Raw genomic sequence first — 26,875 nt, forward strand, 5'->3', positions numbered from 1 at the left:
TCGTCTCTGCGCCTGCGCGCAGCGCGCCGGAAGTCAGCATCGCCCCGCCCACCCACTCGTCAAGATGGCAGCGCCTGCGGCTCGCTTAGCGGCACGGCGGCTATTCCTCCCTTGGTCTACTCGCCTGGCGCGAGTGTCCGGCTCGGGGGGCCGGGTATGTGGCGTGGCGGGGAAGGGAAGGGAAGGGGTGGGATGGGGGCTGCGGGGAGCCCGAGCTGCCGCCATGGGGTGGGGGTGAGGGGGGCCCGCGGCGCGGTGCACGCCGCGGTGCATGGCGGGAGTTGTAGTCTCTACCCGGCTAAGGGAAGGCGGCGGCCACCCCTCGGCGGGACGCGGCGATCTAGGGACGAGCCACGGTGCCGCAGGGCCCGGGGTTTGCAGCCAGCTCCTGGGGCCGCTGTCACCCCACATCGTCCCCTCGCTGCGCTGTGCCGAGGCTCGGCGCTGGCGCGGCTTCCGGGAGCGGAGCGGTGCAGTGTGAGGATGGGGCGTGATGCCTCGGGGAGGGGCGGCAGCAGTCTCCAGCCCGGCCGGGGCCTGTCGTGCTCGCCCCAGGGGAGCTCGGAGAAAGACAAACCCTCGTTCACTCCCGTGGTTGGCTGGGGGTTGCCCGGAGGCCCTGATCCCAGAGCTCTCCCCTTCTGTCCTTTTCCCCAGCCTCCCAGTTTAGAACCTAAGCTTTTCTGCCTGAAAACAGGAGAGGGAGATTTTATTTTCAAAAACAGGTTTTTTTTTTTTTTCCCTGTAATGCAGACTAGCAGTGAAAATGAGCCCTTGCAACAACCCGGGTCGGGGTCTGAGTGTCAGGGGAGCAGCTATGGAAGAGGCCTGGGGCTACAGAGGACAGCAGCCAGCGTGAGGGCAAGCTGTGTGTCTGGCAGCCGAGCAGGCCAGCAGCAGCCTGGGCTGAACAAACAGGAGCACAGCTGTAGATCAAAGGAAGTGATCAGTTTGCCCTTGTCAGGTGGTTAGAGTATGACAGCTCGTTTTGGGCTCCTCAGTGTAAGGAGGATGTTAGTGAACTGGAGTGTGTTCAGCAGAGGGCCAGCAAGATGTTTGTGGGCTGGAGGATGTGCCCTATGAGGAGAGGCTGAGGGTCTGGGACTTGCTCAGCCCAGAGAAGACACACCTTTGGTTGGACCTAACAGCAACTTGCTAGTTGTGAGAAGGTTGTCAGGAAGACAGAGTCAGGCTCTTCACAGTTTGACATGGTGGCAGAATGAGGGAGCAATGGGCATAAGCTGAAGTAAGAGAGGCAAAACGGACATATGAAAAGCTTTTTCTCCCATGAGGCAGTCAAGCAGTGGAGCAGGCTGCCCAGAGGGGCTGTGCAGTTTCTCACCATCCTGGGCAAACTATTCTGACCCCACAGCTGATCCTGCTTGTAGCATGAGGTTGGACTAGAGACCTCCTGAGGTCCCTTCAAACTTGAATTGTGCTATGATCCTAAAATACATGAATTTTGAGAGATCCAACCTATTGGTATTCCAGGAGGAGAGCAGATGAGAGCTGGATTTTGTATTTTCATGTTTAGGGCAGTCACATGGTGAGAGAAATCTTTATTTGATATATTTAAAATTTTTGGAATCACTTATTGCTCGAAGCATGCATTTGGGATACATACTTAAATTTCTTGATGTTGAAAAAGTGCAATAAACCTTTTATTTTTTAACCTCCATCTTCCCTTCTTTTCTACCCCATTCTGATTTAATGTCCTTTAACTGCCAGATTATTGTATAAGAGGTGGCAATTTCAATATCTGTCCCTGTTCTGAACAATGGGTGACTGTGACTTGCAGTCCTGGACAGAGGCCCTCAGACTTTATCTCCCTTCACTTTAGACAGCAGGTACCCAAAAGAATTCCAGATCTGAAGTGATATATTCAAGATCCTGCAGGCTCTTGATGATAGAACTGGGAAACTAGTGTGGCTCTCGGGGTGGCTGGCTGATGATAGTAACATGCTTTTTCTGTCAGATCATATCATAGAATTGTTCAGGTTGGAAAAGACCTTTAGGATCATCAAGTCCAACCATTAACCTAACACTGCCAAGTCCACCAATAAACCATGTCCCTAAGCACCACATCTACATGTCTTCTAAATACCTCCAGGGATACCATGAAATACCTCCTCAACCACTTCCCTGGGCAACGTGTTCCAATGCTTGACAACCCTTTCAGTGAAGAAATCTTTGCTAATATCCAATCTAAACCTCCCCTGGTGCAACCCGAGACCATTTCTGCTTGTTAACTTGGGAGAAGAGACCAACACCCACCTCGCTACAACCTCCTTCCATGTAGTTGTAGAGAGCGATAAGGTCTCCCCTGAGTCTCCTTTTCTCCAGACTAAACAACCCCAGTTCCCTCAACCTCTCCTCATAGGACTTGTGTTCCAGACCTTTCACCGGCTTCGTTGCCTTTCTCTGGACGTGCTTCACATTTTTCTTCTGAGTCAGGTTAATGCATCCCTGGTGTGAAGTAGTGGTGAATACATCAGTGCTGGATTTTTTCTGTTTAAATGCATGCTTTAAAAAAGATCCACAAAGTTTAATATTGATATTCAGGAATATATTTTTCAGCAGAGCATACTAGGATATAATTTGACAGTCCGAGTGTGACTGATGCTTTTTCCTTACAGTGTGTTCATGTTGGAACAGGCAGGCTCAGAGCTTCCAAAGCAGCAACAGAAGTAATCTTAAATGTTCCTGAAACTAGGGTGAGCCCTCTGGAAAACGGCTTGCAAGTAGCTTCTGAAGACTCTGGACTCTCAACATGCACAGTAGGTAACTTGTAAAGGGTTTTTTTGGTGACTGTTCGTGTGTGTTCATTTCCTTGTGGAACTAAAATGCATTCTTTCAATATTTATTAACAGTTGTTCTTGAAACTTAAGCTAGTCAGTAGAAGTATTAAGGCTTTTGTAAGTGATTTGTGATTAGATTTTTTGTGAAGATCAAAACTTAATTTTTCTTGAAAACCTGCTTTGTTTAAGGGAAAAGCCATTTAAAATTGATCTTGAAGATCCAAGTGTAGTTCATACATAAAACCAGCAAAGCTTCATTGTTAGCTGGTAAAATAACTTTTTTCTCCTCCACACCCCCCCCCCCCATGAGGTTGGACTTTGGATTGATGCTGGAAGCAGATATGAAAATGAGAAGAACAATGGAACTGCTCACTTCCTTGAGCATATGGCTTTCAAGGTGAGTTTCAGTATTGATGCAGAGGTTTACAATGGATTTCTAAGTTTTTTATCTTTAAAGATCAATGATAAGAACTTTGTCAGAATTCTAGAAATAGGTTTTCCAAATCAAGGTAGGGCGGAGAAAAAGTGGACAATTTAAGACTATGGTTTCCATCAGAAAACAGAGCTAAAGTCCCAGTTCTGTGATTCTGACACACAACTATAGATTAGTAACACGGGTTTAATTTTAACTCACCTTTAACTTCTTGTAATAGTCTTAGAAGACACATAGTCCATTATTTGCCAGCTTTTTATTTTTATGTGGGAGCACAGTAGGATTTATATCTGACTTTCAAGCTTGGAGAGATCAGTATGCCAGTTTTCCTTCCAGAAGACTCTTTCTCTCGCCCTTGACTTTTCCAGACAAGAAGTAGTAATGATGAGTGGGTAAATTAAAGGGTCTAATTTGATTTCTATATTGTTTTATTTCAGGGAACAAAAAAGAGATCTCAGTTAGACCTTGAACTAGAGATTGAGAACATGGGAGCTCATCTGAATGCATATACATCCAGAGAACAAACCGTGTATTATGCAAAGGCTTTTTCAAAAGACTTACCAAGAGGTAACGCTTTCATTAATCAGAAAAGCAGCAAAAAATGAAGTGCTTATGGCGCTCCTGTTGAGAAACACAGAATGATGCTTTCGCAGTGTAACAGTCCCTTCCTTCCTGGGTGAAAAGTCCTTTCTTGAACTTCACAGGAATGTGAGAGTGCATGTTTGGAGAGGAGAGTGCGAGCAGGGAAACTGGTATTTGAAACATTTTTGTCTTTAGATTCCCCCCCAGAAATACCTCTTGGACTTCTGCCTTTCTGCAGAACCAAGTATTTTGTCCCCTTGCTAATCTTATTAGCAAATTTTGAGCCACTTGGTCTTTGGGGTGGGTTTTACTTTTGGAACTAGGTTTTTCTGGTAGTCTGAAATTACGCTTTGCATTCCCACCTGTTTTCAATTAGCTGTGGAAATTCTTGCTGACATAATTCAGAACAGTACCCTGGGAGAAGCAGAGATTGAGCGTGAGCGAGGAGTTATACTTCGAGAGATGCAAGAGGTTGAAACCAATTTGCAAGAAGTTGTCTTTGATTACCTCCATGCTACAGCCTATCAGAAGACAGCCCTAGGACGGACAATTTTAGGACCCACTGAAAACATCAAGTATGTCCAAATTTGTGGCTGTCTTTAATTGTGTGGTAACTTACATATTGAAAAGACTTGTCTGAAGCTGTAGGGAACAGCATCAGGTTTTGTTTTTATCTGGAAGGTAGCTGAAATTGCACTGGATATAATAGTAAGAATTCCCTTATTGCCTCAATTCCCCTGTATGCAGGCATCAAAGGGTATGTGAACTTCAGATGTCCACTGCGTGTCTTCATTATTTGCTATATTTTTCTCCTGTTTGTAAAATTCATCTGACACAAAATTGGAAATGCTCCTTTTTCCCATTCATCAGGTGTTGGGCATTATTGTAAATACAACTGTGTCTGCACTGCTCTTGCAGCATTCGTACCAGTGCAGACCAGGAGACTGCTAAAAGTGCTGTTTTCAAATTGGCATGAGATCATTAGTGGATCCTGTCTCCACCTGACTGAGTTATAATTCTTATTCCTTCTCAGGAAGCTAGCAGAGCTTTGAAAGGCAAAATGTATCAAGTTCCTATTTTCTTTTTAGGAAGTCACCTTTGTTTTATCTTTCTGCCTCTATGCACAGCTCTATGCATTGGTAGAACTTAAAATTATGTTGTATAGTTCTATACATTTAGCTCTTCTCACTGTAATAAACTGTACTGACACAGTAGCAATGTTTTCTTCACTGTTTCTAGATCCATAAACCGTAACGACTTAGTGGAATACATAACAACACATTACAAAGGACCCAGAATGGTCCTGGCTGCTGCTGGAGGTTAGTATGAGATATCCACCCTGGCTCATGTGAAACTGTGCTTAAAACCATGGTCTTGTTTCTGGGACGAACATGCTGAGTTTCTGGGAAGAGCATGCTGAAATACCTGTTGTTCAGTAGGTTCTGGAAATTCATTGTTAGCCCTGAGTGTTTTGTGCCTTCATACCCTTTGAACGTTTGTTTCCTTTTCCAGAATAATAATATTCCAGAATAGTAACGTTCCAGAAACATTCTTAAACCAGTAACTAGAAGTACATTGGATGCCAAGGTCATTCTTTCATGTGGGCAGGAAAAGAGGGGCCTAGAAAGGGTTCAGTGTGCAAAGGGGAGTGGCAAGGAAAGTTGGGAAGGAGAAATAACATTACGGCTTGAAATTGCGAGCAAACAGCTTGATTTGGTGTAATACTAATAGAAGGCTATTGAAGAGAATTAAGGAGGGCAATAATGATGATCTTGCTTTGTATAATGGGGAGATGTGAGGAATCTGGAAGTGTGGCATTGAAGGTGGGGAACAATAAATTATTGCTTGGCTGAGTCTTTAAACTGCACAGCAATTTAAATTACAAAGTATGTGAAATATCTTTGTTCAGGGGTCTCTCATGATGAGCTACTTGACCTAGCAAAGTGCCACTTCGGTAACTTGCCATCTGCTCCGGAAGGAGGACTGCCACCCCTGCCACCTTGTAGCTTCACAGGCAGTGAGGTAAACTGTTAGATGGCTTTTTGCGCTGGCCTTTTGATCATACCCTGTGAGCACAACTGACACGCTCTCTGCTGAGGAGAGATGGCTTCCCAGCCACAGACTCAGCAGGTTAAAAGGTTTCTTGCCCCCGGTGAAGACAGCGGAGCAGCTGCTTTCCAAAGCAGTACTTCTCAACCTTTCTTGGACAAGCCTTACTGCTGCCACTTTTTCTGCCTCATCATCAGTTGCTGGAGGAATATCTCCCTTACCCCTGCTGCTGCTTTCCTTTTGTCCCTTTGCCTACAGTGTTGGAGCATTTCCACTTGTTGGGAATCGCTAATTTAAAGGGTATGGCAGAGAACCAAGACATCTGTGTTCTGCTCCCAGCTCTGTCCAGGTTTTGAAAAAGTCACCAGCTTTCTCTGCTGTGGTTTGTCTTAAAATGACTTGTAATGCCCCCTCTGTGTACCTGGCATCCTGGCATTAGGCTTGCTGTTGGCAATGTGCTCTGAGATTGCCACAGGGAAGACTTGTTAAGGCCTATGTTAAATAAAGCTTCATATGCTTTAATTTTTGGTTCTCTCTGTGCATGCTTTATGATCCAGATATGATGGAAATGTCTGTTTCCTGATATTTAAATTGCCATACACATTACCGTGTACAGGTTGTACTACAGCTGCTTTCGTATGTTCCCACAGATTCGTATTAGAGATGACAAGATGCCCTTGGCACACATTGCGATAGCTGTTGAAGCAGCTGGCTGGTCGCACCCAGATACAATCCCACTTATGGTAGCGAATACTCTGATAGGTAACTGGGATCGTTCCTTTGGAGGAGGCATGGTGAGTGAACCTGCAAGCACCTTCCTGCTCTCAGTGAGGCTGGTGGGCTGGTGAGATCTCTCTGACTCGGGTACTGCCAGTACAGACCCATTCAAACCTATCTGATGGCGGTACTGCTACTTCATGGCTATTTCTGATGGCCCGTTTTTGGAGTGGGAGAAGGATCCAGTCGTGAGTCTGAGAGACTTTGTTGCCCAAGATCTAGGAAAATCTTAGGAAGTGGTTCTAAGCCACCAAAGTAGAGGTGACATGAGGTCTGCCAGCCCTCGTGGAAAGTAGGATGTTTCATACCTGTATGTCGTCAGAACCTGTGGGTATCAGTAACTGTCCCTTTCTTGAACCTAAGTAGCTTTCTGATTTTGGCTTAAATCTGGGCTGTTACTTGGAAATGTGAGATTGTGTGCAAGGAAAGAAACTGTTGAGATGGAGAGCTGATAATTAACCTTGTAGCTTCTGCTGGAGCCTGTAATACTACTGCAAGTTCTGTCATTGAAATGAAAACAGGAGACCATGGAGGTGACTAGTAGGCTTTCAAAAAACTTCAGAAGATATTTTTCTTTTGCCTTAGCAGAATTTATCCAGTAAACTTGCTCAGATTGCCTGCCACGGTAACCTGTGTCACAGTTTCCAGTCCTTCAACACCTGCTACACTGATACAGGGCTGTGGGGAATCTATATGGTCTGTGAGCCATCCACTATACAGGACATGGTGCACTTTGTTCAGACAGAATGGTAAGCTAACAACTGTTCCTCTAAAAGGAGTATTTTCAGGGGAGGAATACAATTTTAAAAATAGCAATCATTTAAAGAGAATATTTTTGTTTCTCTGCTTTGGCTTGCCTGGAAGAAGCAAATGCCTCAGGTTCTAAACTTTGACGTTCAATGCAGAGTCCCAACAGCCAGTTTCTGGCAGCCTTACTTGGAGTGGATAGCTTAAGATTTACGTTTGGTTTTCTTTTTCTGCCCTGGAAGAATAAATAGTAACTGTAGTTAATATAATAGCATTTCTTGTACAAGAAAATAAGGCAGTGTTTTTTGTTTTGTTTTCTTTTGACTTGCAAGCGGCAGGAGTTATGAAAATGTGTCAGACCTTTCAGAATACTATTAAGTCAGTATACAGTGCCCAGGAACTGCATGGTTGCCAACTGAAAGAGTAAATATTCATGAAAGAGAATAACAAATATGCAGTGACCTACTAACACTGTTAGTAGTTATCCAGTTGTAGTGGTATGTAGAGCTTTAGTGAGTACATGGGGAAATGAAATGTAAGGTAGGTGAGCTGTTACATATGGAATTTTGAAGCCTGTGATTCTAGATAATATTAATTCATCTAAGGCTTACATCTAAATTGAAAAGATGTTCATAGGTGCAACTCATGTTTGAACTGCAGATGTGATTAGAAACAAATCACATATGTGATTTAAGAGCACTGATTTGAAGTGGATGAAGTTGAAAGAAAATTTGAAAATGAGTTTCTGTAATCATGTAGATTGCTTCTCATACACCATTATTCTGTGAGGTCTTTGTAAAGGACTTGTGGAGAAAAATGGTGTCATTTTAGCTGTCCATCTGCAGCAGCTTGGCACCGGCAAAGATATGAACCATTCCTGTGACAAGGATACGTTAAGATACATAATGCATCCCCCTGTCCTAGTGAAATGTTCCTTAAGCAGTGTGGTGAATCATCATCTCACCGAGAGCCAGGACATAATGGATTGCTTTCTGGGCTAATTACCTCTAATTGTTTGGTTCCCACTATCTGAGCAACAGCTACACTTGGCTCAAAATATTCCTTTAATAAAATGAAATACAGCTCTTCTAAGGGGAAAAACTTGCTCTTGGGTATATTGATATGCTTCCAAAAAACCCTACTCTTGTGCTGCTCCTTTGCATCCTGCGGCTTGTTTCCACACCAAATTCTCCTACCGGCTCCATCTATGGAAAAGACATGCCTGGTGGGTGTACTAATGTATATGCACCTCTTCATCACAGGCAATCTCGTGTGCTACTATTTAATGCCTTTGGATTGAAACTATTTTTCAGGACAAGACTTTGCACAAGTGTTACAGAAAATGAAGTAGCTCGAGCAAAAAATCTACTGAAGACCAATATGCTGCTACAACTTGATGGTGAGACTTATGAGAGCTTTTTATTCTTAGTGGAGTTGTGTGCTGATAACTGAAGCATATTTTCCCCTATTTCAGGGTCCACACCAATCTGTGAAGACATTGGAAGACAAATGCTGTGTTATAAGCGCCGAATCCCAATTCCAGAACTTGAGGCACGGATTGAGGTAAGTGGCAGTCATGTTACAACTTTTAAATTCAGCCCTCAAGGGATTTAATTGTTATGGGAAATAACAATACCGAAGTCAGACTGTTTCCAACTGAGAAAACTTGCAACTGTTTTGTTGCCTCTTCCCCTGGGTTATACAAAATCAAGATCACTGGCTCTTAAGACTTTTTTAGATGGGATTGGTAACAGATGTCTCTTTACCCCTTTTAGGCTATTGATGCCCAGACTATTAGAGAAGTTTGCGCAAAGTACATCTGTGATAAGCATCCTGCAGTTGCTGCTGTGGGTACGTTGTATGTTTCCCTGCCCTCCCATACCCCCTCCATGCCAATTGGTATCAGTTTAGCATGTGTCATGGCCAACTTTCTTTAACTTCCAGGTCCAGTTGAACAACTTCCAGAGTATAAAAAAATCTGCAGTGGCATGTATTGGCTTTGTGAGTAGTGAATAATAAGAACTTTCAGTATGCTTGAGCTTTTAAAAAGCAAAAACAAAAAAAGAAAAAACCTACTACACCCCTGTTTAAAGCTTTAGAGTTGGAGAAGTGCATTTGAGAAGATTAAAACTCAAGAACCAGCCAGTCCTGTGTATCTGTATAATTAAGGAATGAAAACATGTACAGTATTTGCATTTTTATTATAAAACAAAGATTGTCAGTAAGAGTCATTTCTTGACTTTAGTAGCATTCATCACTTGTTCTTGAGCAGCTTTCTTGGCCTTGACCATTTCAACGAGTTCCTGGAGGGTTGGGGGGAAAAAAAGGATCCTTATCTAAATGTGGAACTTGTTAACAATGCTGTGGTTTCAAACACTACATATATGCAGCCTGAAACACTCTATGTTGAGAACTAGTGAGAAATCTACAGTTTAATACCCTAAAACAACTTTTCTTAGAAACAAATAAATTAATGGAAGATCAGTGCTCATCTACTGTCCCTGTAGGAGGAACTTTACCATCTACAAGAGCTTGCTGTGAAATTGTAAGGCAGATTTCATGAGACAGACTTCCCTTCCCAGCGTCCACAGCTGCTACTTTCACTGAGGAAAGCTTAGTCCTTTCTGCTCTTTTGGGGTTGAGTTACACACACACAAAAAAAGTTTCTCCATAAGGCTCCATCTTGTGCTAGTTTGCTCTTGTCAGATACTGTCTCTGGCAGGGAAAGCAACAGTAAAAGCAAAGGATTCTAACAAGACCTGGTCTAATTACAGTACTAGAAGGAGGTGAGGTACCTTATATCGCTTCATGCAGTCTTTTTTTGACCGGCCTGGAACAGCTGCTGCTATTTTCTCCCATCGTTCAGGAGTATTTACAGGATAAGTCTTCAGTGCTTGTTCTAAAAGCTTTTGTTCTTCTGTAGTCCAAGGGGACAAATCTAAAGCTGATCCTGTTTTTAAATGCAAAAATTAAGAAAATACCATATTTTCTTAAGTTTCTCACGGACTCCTTATTAAATGTTAAAGTCTATTATAGTTGATTTATTATCCTTGCAGTTTTGTGATAGAACTAGTCTGACCTAAGGGCTACCCAGTACTAAAAACCTGAAAGCCAAAAAAAATCCAACCCTGAAACCAACTGGACAAGGTCCCTTGGGGTGCTTAACTAAAGGACAGAGACGTTAGAAGGTAACATCTTTTGTTGTCAGCTGGGTGTCAGATCACTAGCCACCCTTGAAGCCACAGTGCTAGGGCAGCAATGTAGCTTTTCCTTTTGCATTTCAGTAAGGAACACTTTGTAGGGAAACAAAGCCTCCTGCAAGTGCGTGCAAAATTTGATGGTGTTTGGGGTTTAACAGGAGACCAAAGCTTAACTGCAGGGTGATGCTGCATTTCAAGCACATCCCCTCAGGCCTACTCTTACCTGAAAATGTAGCACCCCTCTGAGGAACAGGTAATCTCAGCATCAGACTTCACCTGTTGCCTCACCAGGAAGCACTTCAAATTGTCACTATGTAGTTAAACTGTGGTTTGTACCGAGTGTTCCAGAAACCCTCAAATCCACTAACAGAGCCTGGATCACCTTCTTGCCACCTAAGACTTGCTTACAAACTCACTCACATTCTGGATTACTTTTGTACTAAGATGCAGAGGGGAGACAACTTTGCAAGGAGGGCTCCCTTTTCACCTTTACCTTCAAATCGTTCCGAGGGGGCAGCACTGTCCATCTGAGGCACCACACCGTGTTCTTTTTTAAATTTGTCAAACGCTTTCTTGTTTATATCATCTTTTTGATGAGGGTCTATGAGCAACAGACATTGAATAGAATAATTATTGCAACAAAATTAAAGCTGGATAAAAACATCGTGTAGCAATTATTGTAAACTAATAATCACAGAATCAAAAGACCTAATTCTTATTTACTTTAAAATGATGGTAAAGAGCTTAATTGCATATTACCCAGAGTACCAGTGTGTCTGAGGGGCAGTCAGGAACACCAGCAAAGCCTGGGTCCTTCTTGTGCATGTATTGGAATGGAGAAATTTCTTAAACTTTGGGGTTTTTGGTTTTTTTTTTTTTTTTTGAGTCTTTTGATTTTCATTAAGAACTTGCTCAAGAGCTTCCTCTCAGTATCCCAGCTCTCTAGGCTCCATTTACAACAAGAGCGGGTGAGCCACATGAATTCAGGTGTCCGAGTCTGCTGATGAATCCCATTCATCCTTCTGAAGTACCTCTGTAGCTTCATGAATTTCATTTTTCTAGATGCCTTACTTTGTAGACAGCTTTTTCAGAGGCCAGTTTGTTTCTGAGTGTAGAGAAGCCTAGGCAATGCCTGTCGTCTTGACATCTGCATATCAAGTTAGATTAAAAGAATTCCTGAGATTCACTGATGAGGTGGTGACTTATGCAATAGCTATTAGGCTGAAAATACCGAGTCACATAAATGCTCCTCTAAATCTGCCATCTGAATTATAGTTCTTTTGGGGATATACTGAGGTTACACAGAGAAGATTTTCTCATAATAGAAACATAACGCCACTCAAAGAAAAATCAAGCTGAAGAGAAGCATGTAGACCATATTATTACAAAAATAAGATAATATAGATACCAAGCTTTTGGAGGCTCTTTGCTTTATTGATGACATCTTTTGCTGTTCGTTTTATTCCAGTAGTAGAGTGCAAGTTCATGTAATTGGCAATAACTTCCCACCTAAAGCAAGAACAGAAAGGGTAAACCAGCATATCAGATAATAGCTTACCTTCATACAAGTTACTTACAAGCTCTGGTACACATTTATATAAACTCCTAAGTCAGTCTAATAATACTTTAATGCATATAAACTGTCATGGTAGCTATCCTGGAAAGCTTTCAGTCACTAACTGAACAATAGGGCTTCTGATACAGAAGGAGGACTGCCAGTGCTGCTTTCTGTGAAGCTCAGCTTTCCCCTGGCTCTCCCCTAAAGAGAGCTAGGGCGCTTAATTCCTATCTGTGGCTGCTTTCATCCTACTGTGTAGAGGAGAAACCAGCCCCACATTCATTGCGGAGCTACTGGAAGTAGCTTACATGCTTGTATTCCTACCCAGCTCCATCCTAGTCACTGTTCCAGTTCTGTTCTCTGCTTTAATGACTGGAGCCTATCCTGTAGTAAGCCCTGTGCAAATGTGCACCTTGGCTCAATATTGCTGATGGACTGAGTCCCAAGTCTGGGGGGAAACAAGATACGGGGCCAGAGTTAACTCCAGGACATGTAGAACATTGTACTAAGAGAAGACAAACCATAGGCTGCTCAGCAGTCAAGGAAAAGGAAGAAGTTTAGGGAGCCCTTATACTGACATCATACTGAGGATGGTCTGAAAATAAGCTGTATTATGCTTGTTATTAAAAATTGTTTGTAGAGCTTTTAACACCAAACCTGAGAAGTACCTTGAGTTAGTCCCTGCTGGGAAGAGGTTCACAGCTTTAATTAACAACTGTAAATCGTCTTCTGGCCAATTTTTGCTTCCCCCTCCACCACCAGTGGTTGACTTTTCTGAACTCTTTGTTGCTTGGCGCATACGAGCTTCTGCCTCTTCTTTCTCTCGCCTTATTTGTTCATTTATTTCTTCTATCTGGAGGATTGTAAACAAGCATTATTTATTTGTTTGGTGGGGTTTTTTTTAATGTTTTACGGTGACACAACCCCTCTGTCTGGAATTGCTTTGAGCCTTGAGTTTTCCTTAGTTTCTGTTCTGTACATTACAAATAAGGAAATGGAGGAGCTCATCTGCTCCAGCATTATTTCCCCTCATCCCCTGTGTAAATTTGGCCATCCCAGATTAGGAGCTACAGCAAGAAACCATCACAAGTTCACTAGGAAATTAAATGAACACTCCCAGGATTAAGGCAAAACCTCTGAATTCAGTGTGTATGTCCAGACTAACCCCTGACTTATAAGGACAGATCCACAAAAGTATTAGGAACCTAAAGTGACTAGTGAGGGCAGTTAAACATCCATGTTGATATGCTGATTCCCAAATTTTCCAATTTAACTGCTACCTGAGCCTGGTTATGCCAGAAATTCTCAGTTACTATGGTTGCACTAAGGTAGCATTAACTGCAACAACCCAGACTTCAGTTACATTTAGTAACTAAGGGTTAGACGGCCATGTGTAGTTTGTTAGCAAGCAATTCCGCAGAACTTAAGTTATCCATCACACATCTCTGTGAACTGTAATCACGTCTTGAGACTGTGGTGTGACGTATCTTTAACATATTTGCTTCTGAGTACGCCCAGTCCAGTCTTGGCAATGCAAGTGCATAGCTTTTTTTGTACCTGTTGGCAGGATGCTCAAAATAGGTTTCTTGCTGTCTATCTCATAATAAAAATCTTCCTGGGAAAAGGGAAGTTATCTGACAGATATTTTTTATTAATGCAAAAGTGGAACAGTTTTAACAGAGAAACAGAAAGGTGACTGTCCCGTGTTTGGAACACCCTCCTGGAGACTGGGAGATTGTAGAACATGAGGGATTTGAGTCTTAAGTTGTCTGATGAGTAAACCTGACCCTGGGATGGGGACAGATCATCTTTCCCGGCAGGAAAGAAAGTTCACAGCTGTGAATGCAAAGCAGATGAGAGAAAGTTCTCACTGCAGGATGTGCCTTATTAGTCCAAATGGCTTTTCCCTGCTGCCAGATTTAGGCAGATCCTTGCCGAGTTTTGTATATCTGGATCACAAGTGTCTTGCTTTTCTCATACTTTGGTATCCAACCCACTGGCCCTTCAAATGCTGCAGGCTGTACCTACTGAAGTCCTTTTGTGGATCTAGCCCCAGGTCACAGATCCTAGACTAGGATTTTTCTTGAGTAACAGAATAGATTAAGACTGCTCTCCTACTCCTCCAGGTAACTGCTACCCATTGCTGGGCAAAATTAAATTCCTCTACTGTTTCTGTATAGTGTACTAATGGTAGGTTTTGTGTCCTTTACTAATTAAAAAGGTGTATATTTTTTCTCAGCTGGCCTTTCACCAGCCATGAACTGCACTATGTAAAATGGAGCAGATCACGTCTGCCTGGGGACTTTGAAACTCAGGTCTAACAGGCGGGATTCCACAGCAGCTATGTCGTTATCTTACTTCAATTCAGTCATGTAGATTTCACAAATCAAGTTATTCTGTTATTTTGATTTGACGCTCAGCATAATTACCTGTTTTACTACAGCCGCCTTTCCTCCTTCCCTTGTTGTGGATGTAAGTGCTTCATTCAAGCATTGCAGACTAAAAATAAATTATTAAGTTACAACGGATAGCTAGTAGAAAGATGGGTATCAAAGCGAGCAGAATTCAGCAGCAGGAAGACTTACCTTGCTAGCTCAAGACGATCACAAAGCTTTTCCACCTCCTCCATCATTTTAACACAATCTGCCTCATTATCAGAAAAGTAATTCCAGTTCTGGAAGCAGAAATACATGTTCTACAAAGTTCTTGAACTTGATTGTCCTGTTCCTTCAGACAAAGGCTTAACACCCAGCATTCTTCAGCCACTGTTGTTTTTGGACCTATTTGGTCAGCTTTACTCATAGCTCAAAACCATACGGTAAGTGTGTGTTTTAGTATTTTGCTTTTTAGTAAACCCACTTTCCGTACCCATCTCCAGCCATAAGAACAAGCATGAGATAGGGTCTGATCTAAGCCAACACAGTAATACCACTGATGTAACTTGTATTTCACTATAATAATATTCAAATACCTTGCATGTCGTTCTCAGTTTTTGCCTTTCTTTCTTGATTGCTTTTTTCTGTATCTCTTTTTCCCTTTTTGCTACTAATGCTTGTTGCCTGACTTCTTCTTCTTCCTTTTCTTTTGCTATCCGTGCTGCTTCTAATTCTGCTTGTCTTTGCTGCAATCAAAAAGAAAAAAAACAGACCAAAAAACCTCAAAGTCACACTGTTATTGGGTCATTCAGTATTAAAATGTGCTGTTTCTGGGTTTGGTGGTGGTTTTGGTTTTTTGGTTGGTGTCGTGTCCCACCCACCCCCCCCCAGTACTTTAATGTTTGGTTTTCCAAGAATTCTGAGGGAGGTGATGAAGGATATACCAGTTGGTATTAATTCACATACTCACTGTGAGGACCTCTAGTTTATAAATCCTGACTTCCTTTACAAGGAAGATACGAAACTGTATGAGATTTCCTATGCCTGTCCCAAGAGTATAAGCTTGGGAAAATGCAGTGGTCCAATATTTCTCCTGCATCGTTACTAACATAATATCTTGCAGTGCTCCAGAATTGTCCTTTAAGTCACTTTTTAGCACCTTACAGTTCCCTTTCATTCCTGGTATTTTTTTCAGAGCCACCTTTCCCAAACTGTTAATATTAATCAAACATGTTATGTCACCTCAGTGTTTCATACCAACCAGCCACTCTCAGACTGTACACACACGGCAAATGGCTGTATCCATTTTATGAAAAAGGGAGGTAGGCCACAGAACTTAGCGACTGCCTCTAAACCAGAGGAAGTGTATGCGACAACAGAACACAATTTTAGAAGGTTTTTTGTTCCAGTTCAGTGCTCCTTGTTTTCATGTTATTCTCAAAAGGCTGTCAGTCTTGCACTGCCTGTCGCACAGGGATCGAAGACAACAAACACGTCTTTAAACCCCAATATAATCCTAACAGTAGCTTTCTGACACACCTAGACGCTGAAGCCATGGATCAGGTGTGAATGAACCAGGGCTTTTCATCCCAAATGAAGTAGTTAACTTACTTTTTCTTTTGCCTCCTGTTCTTTTCGTTTTGCTTCTACCTTTGCTTTCTTCTCTGCTTCTTTCTTTGCCTTTTCTTCCTCCTTAAATTTCTTTATCCTAGGATCACAGCTGTATGCGTTATCTGGCAGAAGAAAGGATGCATCATGTACAGAAGAAAAACAGGAGGAGGTTTCCACTGTTAGTTAACAAATCTCTTTAAAAACCCAGCAGTTTGCATGCTCACCAACAAGTGTCCTAATTCTGTTCATTTCTTCTTTTTTTCTCAATGCTCTGGCAGCTCTGTTCTGCTTTTCAATCCACCTCCTTTCATCTCGACTAAAAAGGGAAAGCACAGTTAGTTCAGTGCTAATACTCTACAGTGTCAGCCTGTTAGAAATGCAACGACAAAGTTTTTTAAAAAGTTTCCCCACATAGATGTTCTTCTCCGAATACCTCAAAAAACAGACTTCAAATTACACAATTACATAAACCTTCAAAACACCTGACAAAACAAGCTGCCCCTCTGTCATTGCAGGGAATGAGATCATGGACTTCATTTTTACAATGCAATCCACTTGTTGAACTAACATTAAATCCAAGCAAAACAACTGAAACACTGCAATATAATTTAATTAAAAAGCAGCAATATAATCAATGTAAATTATTTCCATTTTACAGAACATAGATCACCTGCACAGAAAGATCACTGTCTGAAGTACCATGACACTCCACTGAAATCACACTGGATTTACTCCAGTAAAATACAGCTCAGGTTAAATAGATTAAAAATTGGCTGACTAAATAATCTCAAAGTATTTGTCAGTGCTGTCAAGAAAGGCAAATTTTTAGTGGGGGTCTATATCCTCATCCACACAACCAAATGCCGAACAATATTCCTCAGAACACAGAAGACGATCCCCAAAACAGAGGAGGAGACTACTACAAGTAGACTGAAAGTTTAAAACACAAGCAATGTCAAGAAGGGATAACAAGAATCATGACCATCTGAACAGAAGCTGGAACAGTTCTCTCTCTGAAGTAGAGCATACTGTGTACCACTCACTGAAACGCTTTTTTTTTTTTTTTAAAAGGAGACAAACAACAGGAAGAACGACAAAAAATTGCTACACAAATAATTGAAGAGGCTAGGGCTCAATCTGTATAATTTATCAGAAATACAAGTGATATGGAATTGATTACAGTGCCTTCAGAGAAACTTCACAGGAGAGAGAACACTGGGTCCAAAGAAGCTCAAAAAATTTAATAGCGGGAAAAGGCGTAAGAGACAAAGAACAAGTGCCTAGCTACAGCCTACATACAGCACAGTTTTTAGCCACAAAGCAAGCTAACCACTGAATCTAACTACAAAATCGATTTCTATTCAAACTTGGAAGAGGAGGTTCATACAGTGCCAGTTACAGTTATACAAGGATGACTAAGTAAAAGGTTGTGTCCTGTGAAATAAGTGCTAGACTAAATGGTTCGATGCTCTAACATCAACATTTTGTGTTTATAACTGTAGGAAGGAGAAAAATAGAGCGTATTTTCCAATGGCAACATGTTCCGAGTAATTCAGCCACTATCGCTAAATCAACAAATACACAATTTTTATTAACATCAAGCCATCAGAACTATTCTTTCTACATTCTAGAAAGTATCACTTGTCTCAGCACAGTTTAATAAAGAGTTGGAGAGAGAAAAGATACCTGCTTACTCATCCACTCTGTGCCGGCTCCAGGTTCAACCTGGGTTTGGGACTTGCTGGAACCGCAAGTCTGAACATAAACGAACACATGTTTCAAACCACCTCAGAAACATCTCTGTGATGCAAGCAAGAACTGTTCCAATTACGCAAATAAGACAAAGAGGCGCCCACAGTCAGTCCAGTTCAAGTCAGTGACTAACTGCTAAGCTGGAAGAGTGGAATTTGGTCTTAGGCTACCATTCTTCCTATGACTTACAGTCTAACAGAAAGTTGGAAAATTTTGCTCTATCTCTTGGTCTCCTGTCAAATTATTTTTAATTACATACCATTCTGCTTTTTCTTTTTCCTCTTCGTCTAAATAGGAAAACTCTCTCCAGGAATCAAAATTATACCTAAAGTAAAAAATAAGAAATCAGCAAAACTATTACAAATAATTTACCTTTTCTCCTATTAAGTTTTTGTAGGCAATTATACTGTTTTTTACAGTTTATAATACATAATTTACAACTATACTGCACCTACAATGATTCCACCGTGTTAAGTCAAAATGCAAGATGCTACTGAAAGTAACAGTTTACATCTATCTGCACTGTAGGACAGAGTGTATTTCAGGAAGGTACCAGCCTCACCATCTCTAAATGTCTACAGTGGTGGAGATATAGTGCAGTCTGTAGAGTTCAGAGAGAAATTTAGTTTAATCTTTATGTAAGCATCCACATTTAGCAGATGAGTCAAGCCATAAACTCTACTGACTTTATTAGACTAGAGAGACCTCCTTTAACTAGGGGAGCTTCAATACCTAGTAGGCACCTCCACTGAAAACACAAGCTGGGTGAGATGAATCCCACCTCTAGTCTGTGGGTCAACTCTGTTTGCAGCCACTGTGGTCACAGAACTGTTAGAAGCTCCTGCTCTAACTGTGAATTCACAACGTGGATGCATTAGCTAGGAGAAAGCCAGCTCAGTTCGTGGAAGGCACCAAACAGCTGTGGGGTAATTTTGTGACACCACTAGGTCAGAACAGACCAAAGCCAACAACCTACGTGCAAAAGAGTCTGCAAGCCCTTTATATCGCACAGCTTGAACACTGTGACTAGAAACGGAGGTACCAGCTAACTTACCAAAATGAATAGAATGCGTCTACCTCTTCAAATGATGAGTTCATGTCCCCAAGTTTAGGAACATTTTTCTTATTTGACCACCTGAAAATAAATGGATATATTGAAGAAATTACATATATAATCTTACTTCATAACATGGCACTTCTTAGGTACAGAATCAAAATACCAAATCAGAGGCTCCCTCCTTCCAACACAGAGAGGCACCAGGGAAGAGGACAAGAACAAGAGAGTTCCTTCTAAACATCCTCCAGATGGGCCTTTTCTGGGGAGCTCCTCCAGAAAAGCAAACTCCTCCTGCCCAAGTTTGGCATGCTTGCAAGGAGACCTGATAGAGCACAAGTTATCTTTGAAGATGTTCAATTCTCCACACACAGTCTCCATTGGAGAAGCTTACAGAAAGCAGAAAGAAGGTGCTCTGTGAATAACTCAGCTCTGTAGTAGGCTACAGGACGTTTCCCATGTATTCTAATGAAGTACGAAGGAATGATGCATGATCTGCCTCCATTCCCTTTTTTCCCTACAAAGAGGGAAACCTTCCATAGGCTCTAGAATTTGTTACTCCACGACAAAGCATCCATTTCCAAACTGAGAAGGGAACAACCCATCTGACAACCATAGATCTGGGTCTGAGGTGCTCGAATACTCAGTAAAAGATTCAATAAATCTACTTTAAATAATCAGCGGGTTGTTCAGAATATGTTGTAAAGTGCCTCACGCAACAAAAGACTTCTTTCATACAGGTAAAAAGTGAAGTAGACTTCTATAGTGACAGCCTTAACACAAAGTTAATTGGCAAGCATGAATCAAATGCAGAAAAAGTGTCACACGCCTTAAGAGAGAACCACCAAATATTGGTAGTTACGGTAGTTACATTTATCTTCTCTTTTAACCAGCTAAATTGTGAAACATAACTACTGTCTTCTGTCAATGTCTCACCCTCATAAGAAAATCACAGAAAAAGGAATTTTTAGTCGGTAGCATACACACACTTGTTATAGTAAGTAATTTGAAGATGAAACAATGTGTTGTGCAACAAGGACAGTAAATAATATGGAGCTGAAAACAAACTTTAATTTTATTTTTAAAATCTCATGGGTAAAACTCAATGTCACCAGTGTGACACTTCAGATTATTTTAATATGAAATAATGGAGAATGCCCTGTTTCACTTGTAATACATTTCTAGCAAATTAATGCATCTCCCAGCATCCCTGAAAATCACACCTGTTACAAACACACTGCCCGAAGAATTCGCAAACGCTGATTCTCCCGCAACAACAAAGACAGTCTGACATCGCTTACCTGGCATTTCTTTCAAAAACTGGTGAAAAAACTTCAAAGAAGTTTTCTTTTGCTTCACTTTTGGAAGGTACAGAGTTATCAAAAGTAGGATCTATGCTGTTAAATGCTCGTCGTTTCACAGGGTCAGATAATATTTCATAAGCTGAAAAAAAGTTACCAGACAAAATGTGAGACTAAAGCGAGTCTTCCCCAGAAGGTGGGAATGTTATAGGGAAGGTTCCAAATGTTCAAAAAGATGCTCTCAGATCTGTGTTGGATCTATCACTCTGTACAGCCTGATACTGAATTATTTAAGTGACACCAATAGCGTTGCTGTCAACTCCTCATAAACTAAGCAGAAGGAAAATGTTTATGAAAAACAAGACATTTAACCATTACAATGTAACAAACCAGATTATATTTAAAATAATTTTATAGCAGTACGTTCGGTCAGGCACTGGGAGTTTGGGCATGACATCTTCAGGCTTTTGTCCTACACCTGATCCTTGCAGATAAATTGACAAAAACCAGTCTATAAAGACAATCACAGAGTAAAAATGGTCTCCGAGTTAATAACATGTCAGAACTGGCCAGAACAGGAGCCATTCATCAGAATTTTTGCAGCTCATGATATACTGAGAGTTGGGAAGAGTATAAAACACCACAGAGCTACTAGCCAAAACATGCACGCGCTCCCAGTCTCCCTGTTCTTACAGCCGTGCAGCTGGGGAGCACCACATTACTGAATCTTATAACCTGGAAATCACACAGACACTGTAGCTTCAGTAAACTCTTGTTTTCTCTCAAGGAAGTGTAGAATTATTTTGTCTGTCAGTTCTACAATACCCACTATTTTTCAATAAGAGTGAAAAGTCATCAAAGGAATCAAATCCATGTTGCCATCATTTGTGGGCTTCTCTGACTGCACCCCTGGGCAGAGATCACTGCACCAGGAAGGTCAGATCTAGAAGGTGATAAGCTGGAGGAGACCATGGCACTCTGGTTCTGTAAAGTCATCTCACTGCAGATGTTAATGGAGAGAGGAAGGAATGCAAGGGACCACCACCGAGCTGCTGCCTGCCAGTCCTCTCTTCCCTCTGGGAAAGCACTTCCCTCTGCCAATACTCTGAGTGATCCCAGTTATCCTCTACATTGCAAGCTGGGAGCTTCGGTAACCCATATACCATTTTCCTGATGCAAGAAATTCTGTGCACATCCGTTGGTTCCTCTTCTGCTTAAGAGATATCCCTTCCGTACAGATCCCCATTTCTACTCCACATACTCCATTCCCCCGGCACTGTATCTCCCACCCATTCCTTTGTCATACCCGGCTCTGAGTCCCACCTACATACTCCTGCCTTTCCAAGTTTCTTCCTTCCCTTCCATTACCTCTTGCTCCTACTCCAGATTCCCCTTCCCTACCACTGCATTTCCTTCCTCCAGGGTGCCACCTGGAAGCATTACCCCTCTTCCACGCCACTTTGTTCCTTCCTTTCTGTTTATCCTTAAACTTAGATTGTAAGCAATTCAGGGGAAAGATATTTTGCTCTTCATGTATAGAACACGGAGCATATTCCTGAATTCAGGTGCAAGTTGTTTTATTATAAATACTTGCCACTTTCTGACAGGACTGCAACTATGGGGAAAAAAATTCCTTTGGCAACTTTTTTTCCTTTTGGCAACTCTAAGGGAGGCTGAAAACATCATTAGCTTCTCTAACGTATCACCTAACATTTTATCTAGTGGTGTAAGAAGACACCCAAAAGAAGAAAGTTCAGAACATGCAAATTCCAAGATTTCTTCCCTGCCCCAACCTTACTGAGTCAAAAAAAAATGTTTAAAGTGAACAAAAAAGCCAAACTCCAAAGCATGCCTGAAGACATAAGTCAGACCTAGAACACTCCCTCTGGTTCTGGAATCGGCCAGCAGCGGTGTTCTGGGTCACCACAGGCAAGAAAGGAAATGTTACTCAATTGAGTTCATTCAGTCATCTCTGGGCAAAAAAAAGAGCAGTTGAAGAAACTGATGTCCTGCCCCAAATCAACAGATGCTCTGCTGGCAGCGTAAGTGCACTAGAATTCAGATTTTCCAATAGCCGTTGATGCCTCAGGGAAACTACTCGATAGCACACCAGTTTATCCCAGGTATGTGGCTACCTCTAGTGGTTCAGCACGTGCTGCTACAAGCGTTCGCATTTTATCGCCAATAGGCACAGCAGACTAACATCTGTCCGTTGCACTCCCATCCTGCTTCTACCCAGAGGGAAGTTATATTAATGCAATCTCTGTTTATTAAGGCAGTTTTCTAAAATGCAAAAGAACTCCTCTGGCTTTTTACTAACTGGCAATTCCTGAAAAGCCCAATAAAGCACCACAAATACGTTTCAGATAATCAAGTAGATTGAGAGAGTATCTAATATCAATTGCTTACCTTTAGTTATGCACGTAAAATAATCATTATCACCTTCTCCTATCTGTTCCCCTGCAGCTTTTCGCTTGTCTGGATGATGTTTCAAAACCATGGATTTATCTAGAAAATAGATGCATTAGGTTTAGAAATGCTTCATCATCAACAATTTATTACTCACAAACTACAAAGTAATGCAATAATTCCAACTGACATTCCTCTAAATAGATACTTAAAATAAGTTAGGAATAACAAACCCCCCAAAACATTGGGAAGAAAAAAGAAAACAGATACAAGTTCATGAACTTTCTTTGATTTAACACTATTGTCAGAATTAAAGTTATTTCATCTTTGCTGGGACACAAAATAACCACAACTCAGAAACTCTATTCCACCTTCATCAGCTGAAGAAGCACTGATTTTCTGGGACTCACTCTAACATTACGTATAGCAAAGCACTTTGGTAACTCTACATGCACAGTTTGAGCATAATGCAGTTTCAGGACCTGAACGGTGCAAGACTGTACAATTCCCTGTGCAATCATACTGAAAAAATAAAGAAAAATAATCAATGTCGTTTTAGTTGTTATTTCTAATGAAAAGCAAAGTAGTTGAGATAAAATAAAAACCATGTTCTATCCCTTTACTCAAGGTCTGAACACAACCCAAAATTAAATGTCACAAGGGAACTACAGCCACAAGCCTGTGAAGACCGCTGCACTTACCCGCGGATGACATTAAGCATGCGCACAGGCTTTTTGGCCAGCGCTCTCTCTCTACTTAGCCCTTAAATCCTAAGATTTAACTAGCACACACAGAGTATCTCCTAAAGTTGCTCCCAAGGTTGTCTTAGTGTTTAAACAGTAAAACCAGATTTTAAACTGACTTCTTTGCTAAAAGGTCTAGCCATATTGTCACACAACATAAGATGTGCCTTCTGGGGTCCCTAAAAAATTCCAGAGAGAAGATATCAATCAAGTAGTCACAGCAGCCTGCCTTTTGAGAAACAAATCAGAATCCTTGTTAAAAACAGGAAAAGCACAGTATATACTGGTGAGGAAGACTCATGTCTCTATACCACCATGTAATAATAGCATGCTGTTAGGAACCTGGAGAGGTGCCCCAGTTCTTGCTCAACAAGATTAGTGAGACCACTAATCATCACCGGAGCAGGTGTTGCTCTGTACTGTATTAGCATGTGCGCCGCAATGGCGCTGCTAAGCGACGTGTACCTGAGGCAACACAATTTCCTCTGCAAACTGGTAATTTGCTAGTTTAAACCCATTTTCACTTGGGAGTAATTTAAGCTTAATCTGTGGTTTTACTGGGGACAGCAATTTTACTCACACCAGTTCAGTTACACAGGCAATTGCTTGCAAGGTCAATTCACAAAACCATCAGCTTATTTCGTAAAGGCTACCAAACAAACTTCAGAGTACTTTTTAAATCTTTCTCCACTGAACACTGGCATCCTTCTTGCAAAGTCAACTCTTGGTCTCATTGCTTTCTAGGGAAAAAGTTCTAAGTGCAACATGTTGTTGCTTCATATGCAAGTACCATAAAATAACCCCAGTCAACCCGTATGTACTTCTGAACCACACCATGATTTAAGACACAGGCCCACGACAACATTAAGCAGCGCAGTGGTAGTTTAACTTCTATCATTTACTTACCCAAAACGTCACAGAAACTTAACCTCACAAGACAACATTTTTAATGGCATGGTAACATCCTAGAGATCCAGCCACAAGAACTCTACAGTTTTCACACGGTAAAATGACCAAAGACGAGCAAACCCCAGCTTCTTGGTGGCCGAAGTAACTTCTAGTTACTTGAACAACTGAAAATTCAAGAGCTATGGCTCTGTTCCTGGGCAATGCTCAGTCTAATCAGAATGATAACAGCAGCGCACTTCTTAGACAGTCACTAGCCTTAATGTGGCAGCTACCCCTTGTAAGGGGCTTCCCAGTACCAGCCTGTTGAAACACACAGGGCAGGGCTAGTTGTATTTGTCTGCCTTTCACTGAGCCTGGCTGCAGACTCAAAAACGCAGAAAGGTGCAGGTACAGTCTCAAGATTGTTGACAAAGAACACAGGCGAGAAAGCCGAGATGTGAACTTGGTGAAATTTTTGAATTCCCTAGCTTTAGGCCTGTGGATTTTGGAGCTGTGATGTGAATTTAGAAGGCTGGTAGGTAACACAAATCAAAGAGGGGGTGTTTGTAGGTCTGTGAAACAGTAAAAAGCTTGTTCATGACATGTACATGTTCTCATGTGGAAAACCATTATGTACATCTGAAAGAAAGGTACGCTTATGAAGGAAAGGTACTTACGAGCTGCTTTGATTTGTTTCTGAGTAGCCCTGTATCGTATATTTCCTAGCCCAAGAACTGCATAATGGTCTTGATTCTGAGAAGACAAAAAAAGAACCCTAATAAACACTGATAAATGTGACCTAAAAAGCCACAACACATGCAGAAAAACAGTTCTCCTCCCCATTTTTTAAAAGCAAGAGGCAGAACTCTTCCCTCTCTCAATAAATATTAGAAAAAGAACAATTGTCACAAAGGCTGTAATTACTGAATACCCAAATATCAATAAATTAAGCCATTGTCACAGACATTCAAGTAGCTTGATCTAGATTAAAGTACTGAATCCTCAAAAGTTCAATTATTAGAAAATTGAATTGCTGTCTTCAATATTAAGACCACTAATGAAATTCCAGAATAAAGGAGGCAGTAACAGGGAGAAGAGACACTTTTAGGGCCTACAGGCAGGAACACGGAAACCAGCATTCAGGACTAAGGTCTTGTCCTGATGTGTGTTTGAGCTTGCCCTCCTCAACTGGTTAAGGGTGGAAAATACAAACCCAGGTACAGCACCAAGGGATGCAAACCCGCGCAGGTGGGGCTGGGAGGGGAGGAGGAAGAGGATCTTTAGTGACTGGGAACAGCAGATAACTTTCACAGGAGATTTCCAGCAAAAATAATTAACACCGGTCTGTATCAAGTGCATACCTTCCAGTCCTTTGGGTCAAGGGTTTTCAACATAGGAAATTCTTCAAGCTGCAATTCTTCATCCCCTGATTCTTCAGAAAGTTCCTTCTCATCTTCTAGCTCCTGGAAAGAGGCAGAAACATTTATGTTTCTCCTCTTAATAAATGCTTCAAACCATCTTCCCACAGGTTCCACTTGACAGAGTACTGATGCTATAAGCAAAAACATAAAAGCATCTTCATCTTCTGTGACTTACTGTGGTTTTTCTTTTTTTTCGGTCTTTTGCTTGGGTTTGTTTGTTTTTTTTTTTTTAAATTAAACCCACCAGAGCCCTCAGGAGTCCCGCACCCTCTCAGGGCTACGCGTTGCCGCCTCTCGTAGTTGGCTCCAGAAGCCCCAAACTGCTGCGGGACCGGAGCGCGCGCCCGTCGGGCGGGATCCTCCAGAGGCTTCGCTCTGGTCCTCAGACCTCGGCAGGTGCTTGCACGTTACGGCAGCGCACGCGCTGAACGGCGCTTAACGCCTCCCTCGCTCCGGTAACGGAGGAGACAACGAACAGCGGCAGAAGCACCGAACGGGGCCGCTCCCCTCCGCGCCCCGCCCCCCGCCGGCAGCGGCGAAGCCCGGGCTGTTGCTCGCCCGCCCGCCGGGGACAGGCTCGGCGGCAGGAGCAGCCGGCGGCGGGACGGCGCCGAGGTCGAACGCAACCAGAGCGCTTCCCGGGCCCGCCGCCGCCGGTGGTGCGGGGGGCGGGCTGCCCGCCCCGGTCCGTCCCCGCTCAAACCCGGGAAGCCCCGGGGGGAGCCCCCAGCCCCGGGGGCCCCGCCACCCGCGCCCTGCTCTCCCGTATTCACCCCCTCCGCGTCCCGCGGCCGGTCGGTACCTACCGGCAGAGAGTGGCCTGGCGAGGGCCGTGGCCTGCCCGTCCCGCGCCCCCCGCAGCATGGCGGCGGGCGGCGGCCCGGAGCGCGCCTGGGGCCTGCCCGCCGGGCTCGCCTCGCCTCTCCCCGCCGCTGGCCGCCACCCGGCGCATGGAGGCGCCCGCACAGCGCTTCCGGGGCGGCGGCGGCGTGCGGCGGGATAAGCGGCCCGGCGGGGCCCGGACACCACTCGCCGCCGCCGCCCAGCTGCCCACTCCGCCCCGTCTCCCCGCACCGGGGCCGGCGCCGGCGGTGGGGCCCGGCCGGCCCCAGAGGCAGATCACGACCGAGCCCGGGGCCGCGGATCAGGGCGGCGCGGGTTCAACCCGCGCGCTGTG

General features: G+C 42.9%; 2 protein-coding genes across 11 annotated transcripts; one reads left to right on the top strand and one right to left on the bottom strand.

Annotated features, from left to right (window-relative positions):
- PMPCB (peptidase, mitochondrial processing subunit beta) lies at positions 1–19,570 on the top strand. 9 transcript variants are annotated; one of them, XM_064444385.1, is made up of 14 exons: positions 2–154; positions 2,637–2,777; positions 3,109–3,195; positions 3,669–3,798; positions 4,190–4,388; positions 5,053–5,132; positions 5,723–5,835; positions 6,513–6,656; positions 7,225–7,388; positions 8,700–8,785; positions 8,861–8,949; positions 9,162–9,237; positions 9,331–9,387; positions 19,086–19,566. In XM_064444385.1, exons 1-14 carry the CDS (start codon positions 65–67, stop codon positions 19,355–19,357), a joined length of 1,728 nt encoding a protein of 575 aa, XP_064300455.1. In that variant the 5' UTR covers positions 2–64; the 3' UTR covers positions 19,358–19,566. The 9 variants fall into 9 exon arrangements, with proteins under 9 accessions (XP_064300474.1, XP_064300455.1, XP_064300465.1 ...); XM_064444395.1 differs by having other exon boundaries at positions 7,228–7,388; positions 19,086–19,564; XM_064444453.1 differs by lacking the exon at positions 19,086–19,566 and adding an exon at positions 17,202–17,813.
- DNAJC2 (DnaJ heat shock protein family (Hsp40) member C2) lies at positions 9,569–26,796 on the bottom strand. 2 transcript variants are annotated; one of them, XM_064444373.1, is made up of 17 exons: positions 26,505–26,796; positions 25,639–25,740; positions 24,955–25,030; positions 22,647–22,745; positions 20,238–20,379; positions 18,937–19,017; positions 18,142–18,207; positions 16,355–16,446; positions 16,131–16,252; positions 15,116–15,265; positions 14,730–14,818; positions 14,574–14,643; positions 12,813–12,997; positions 11,995–12,095; positions 11,080–11,187; positions 10,182–10,336; positions 9,569–9,689 (listed from the first exon to the last, which is right to left on the bottom strand). In XM_064444373.1, exons 2-17 carry the CDS (start codon positions 25,669–25,671, stop codon positions 9,615–9,617), a joined length of 1,644 nt encoding a protein of 547 aa, XP_064300443.1. In that variant the 5' UTR covers positions 25,672–25,740; positions 26,505–26,796; the 3' UTR covers positions 9,569–9,614. The 2 variants fall into 2 exon arrangements, with proteins under 2 accessions (XP_064300443.1, XP_064300433.1); XM_064444363.1 differs by having other exon boundaries at positions 25,639–25,829.
- Positions 26,797–26,875: the final 79 nt, after the last annotated feature.

The sequence above is a fragment of the Phalacrocorax carbo genome, chromosome 1 (genome assembly GCF_963921805.1).
Source record: "Phalacrocorax carbo chromosome 1, bPhaCar2.1, whole genome shotgun sequence".
Classification (NCBI taxonomy): domain Eukaryota; kingdom Metazoa; phylum Chordata; class Aves; order Suliformes; family Phalacrocoracidae; genus Phalacrocorax; species Phalacrocorax carbo.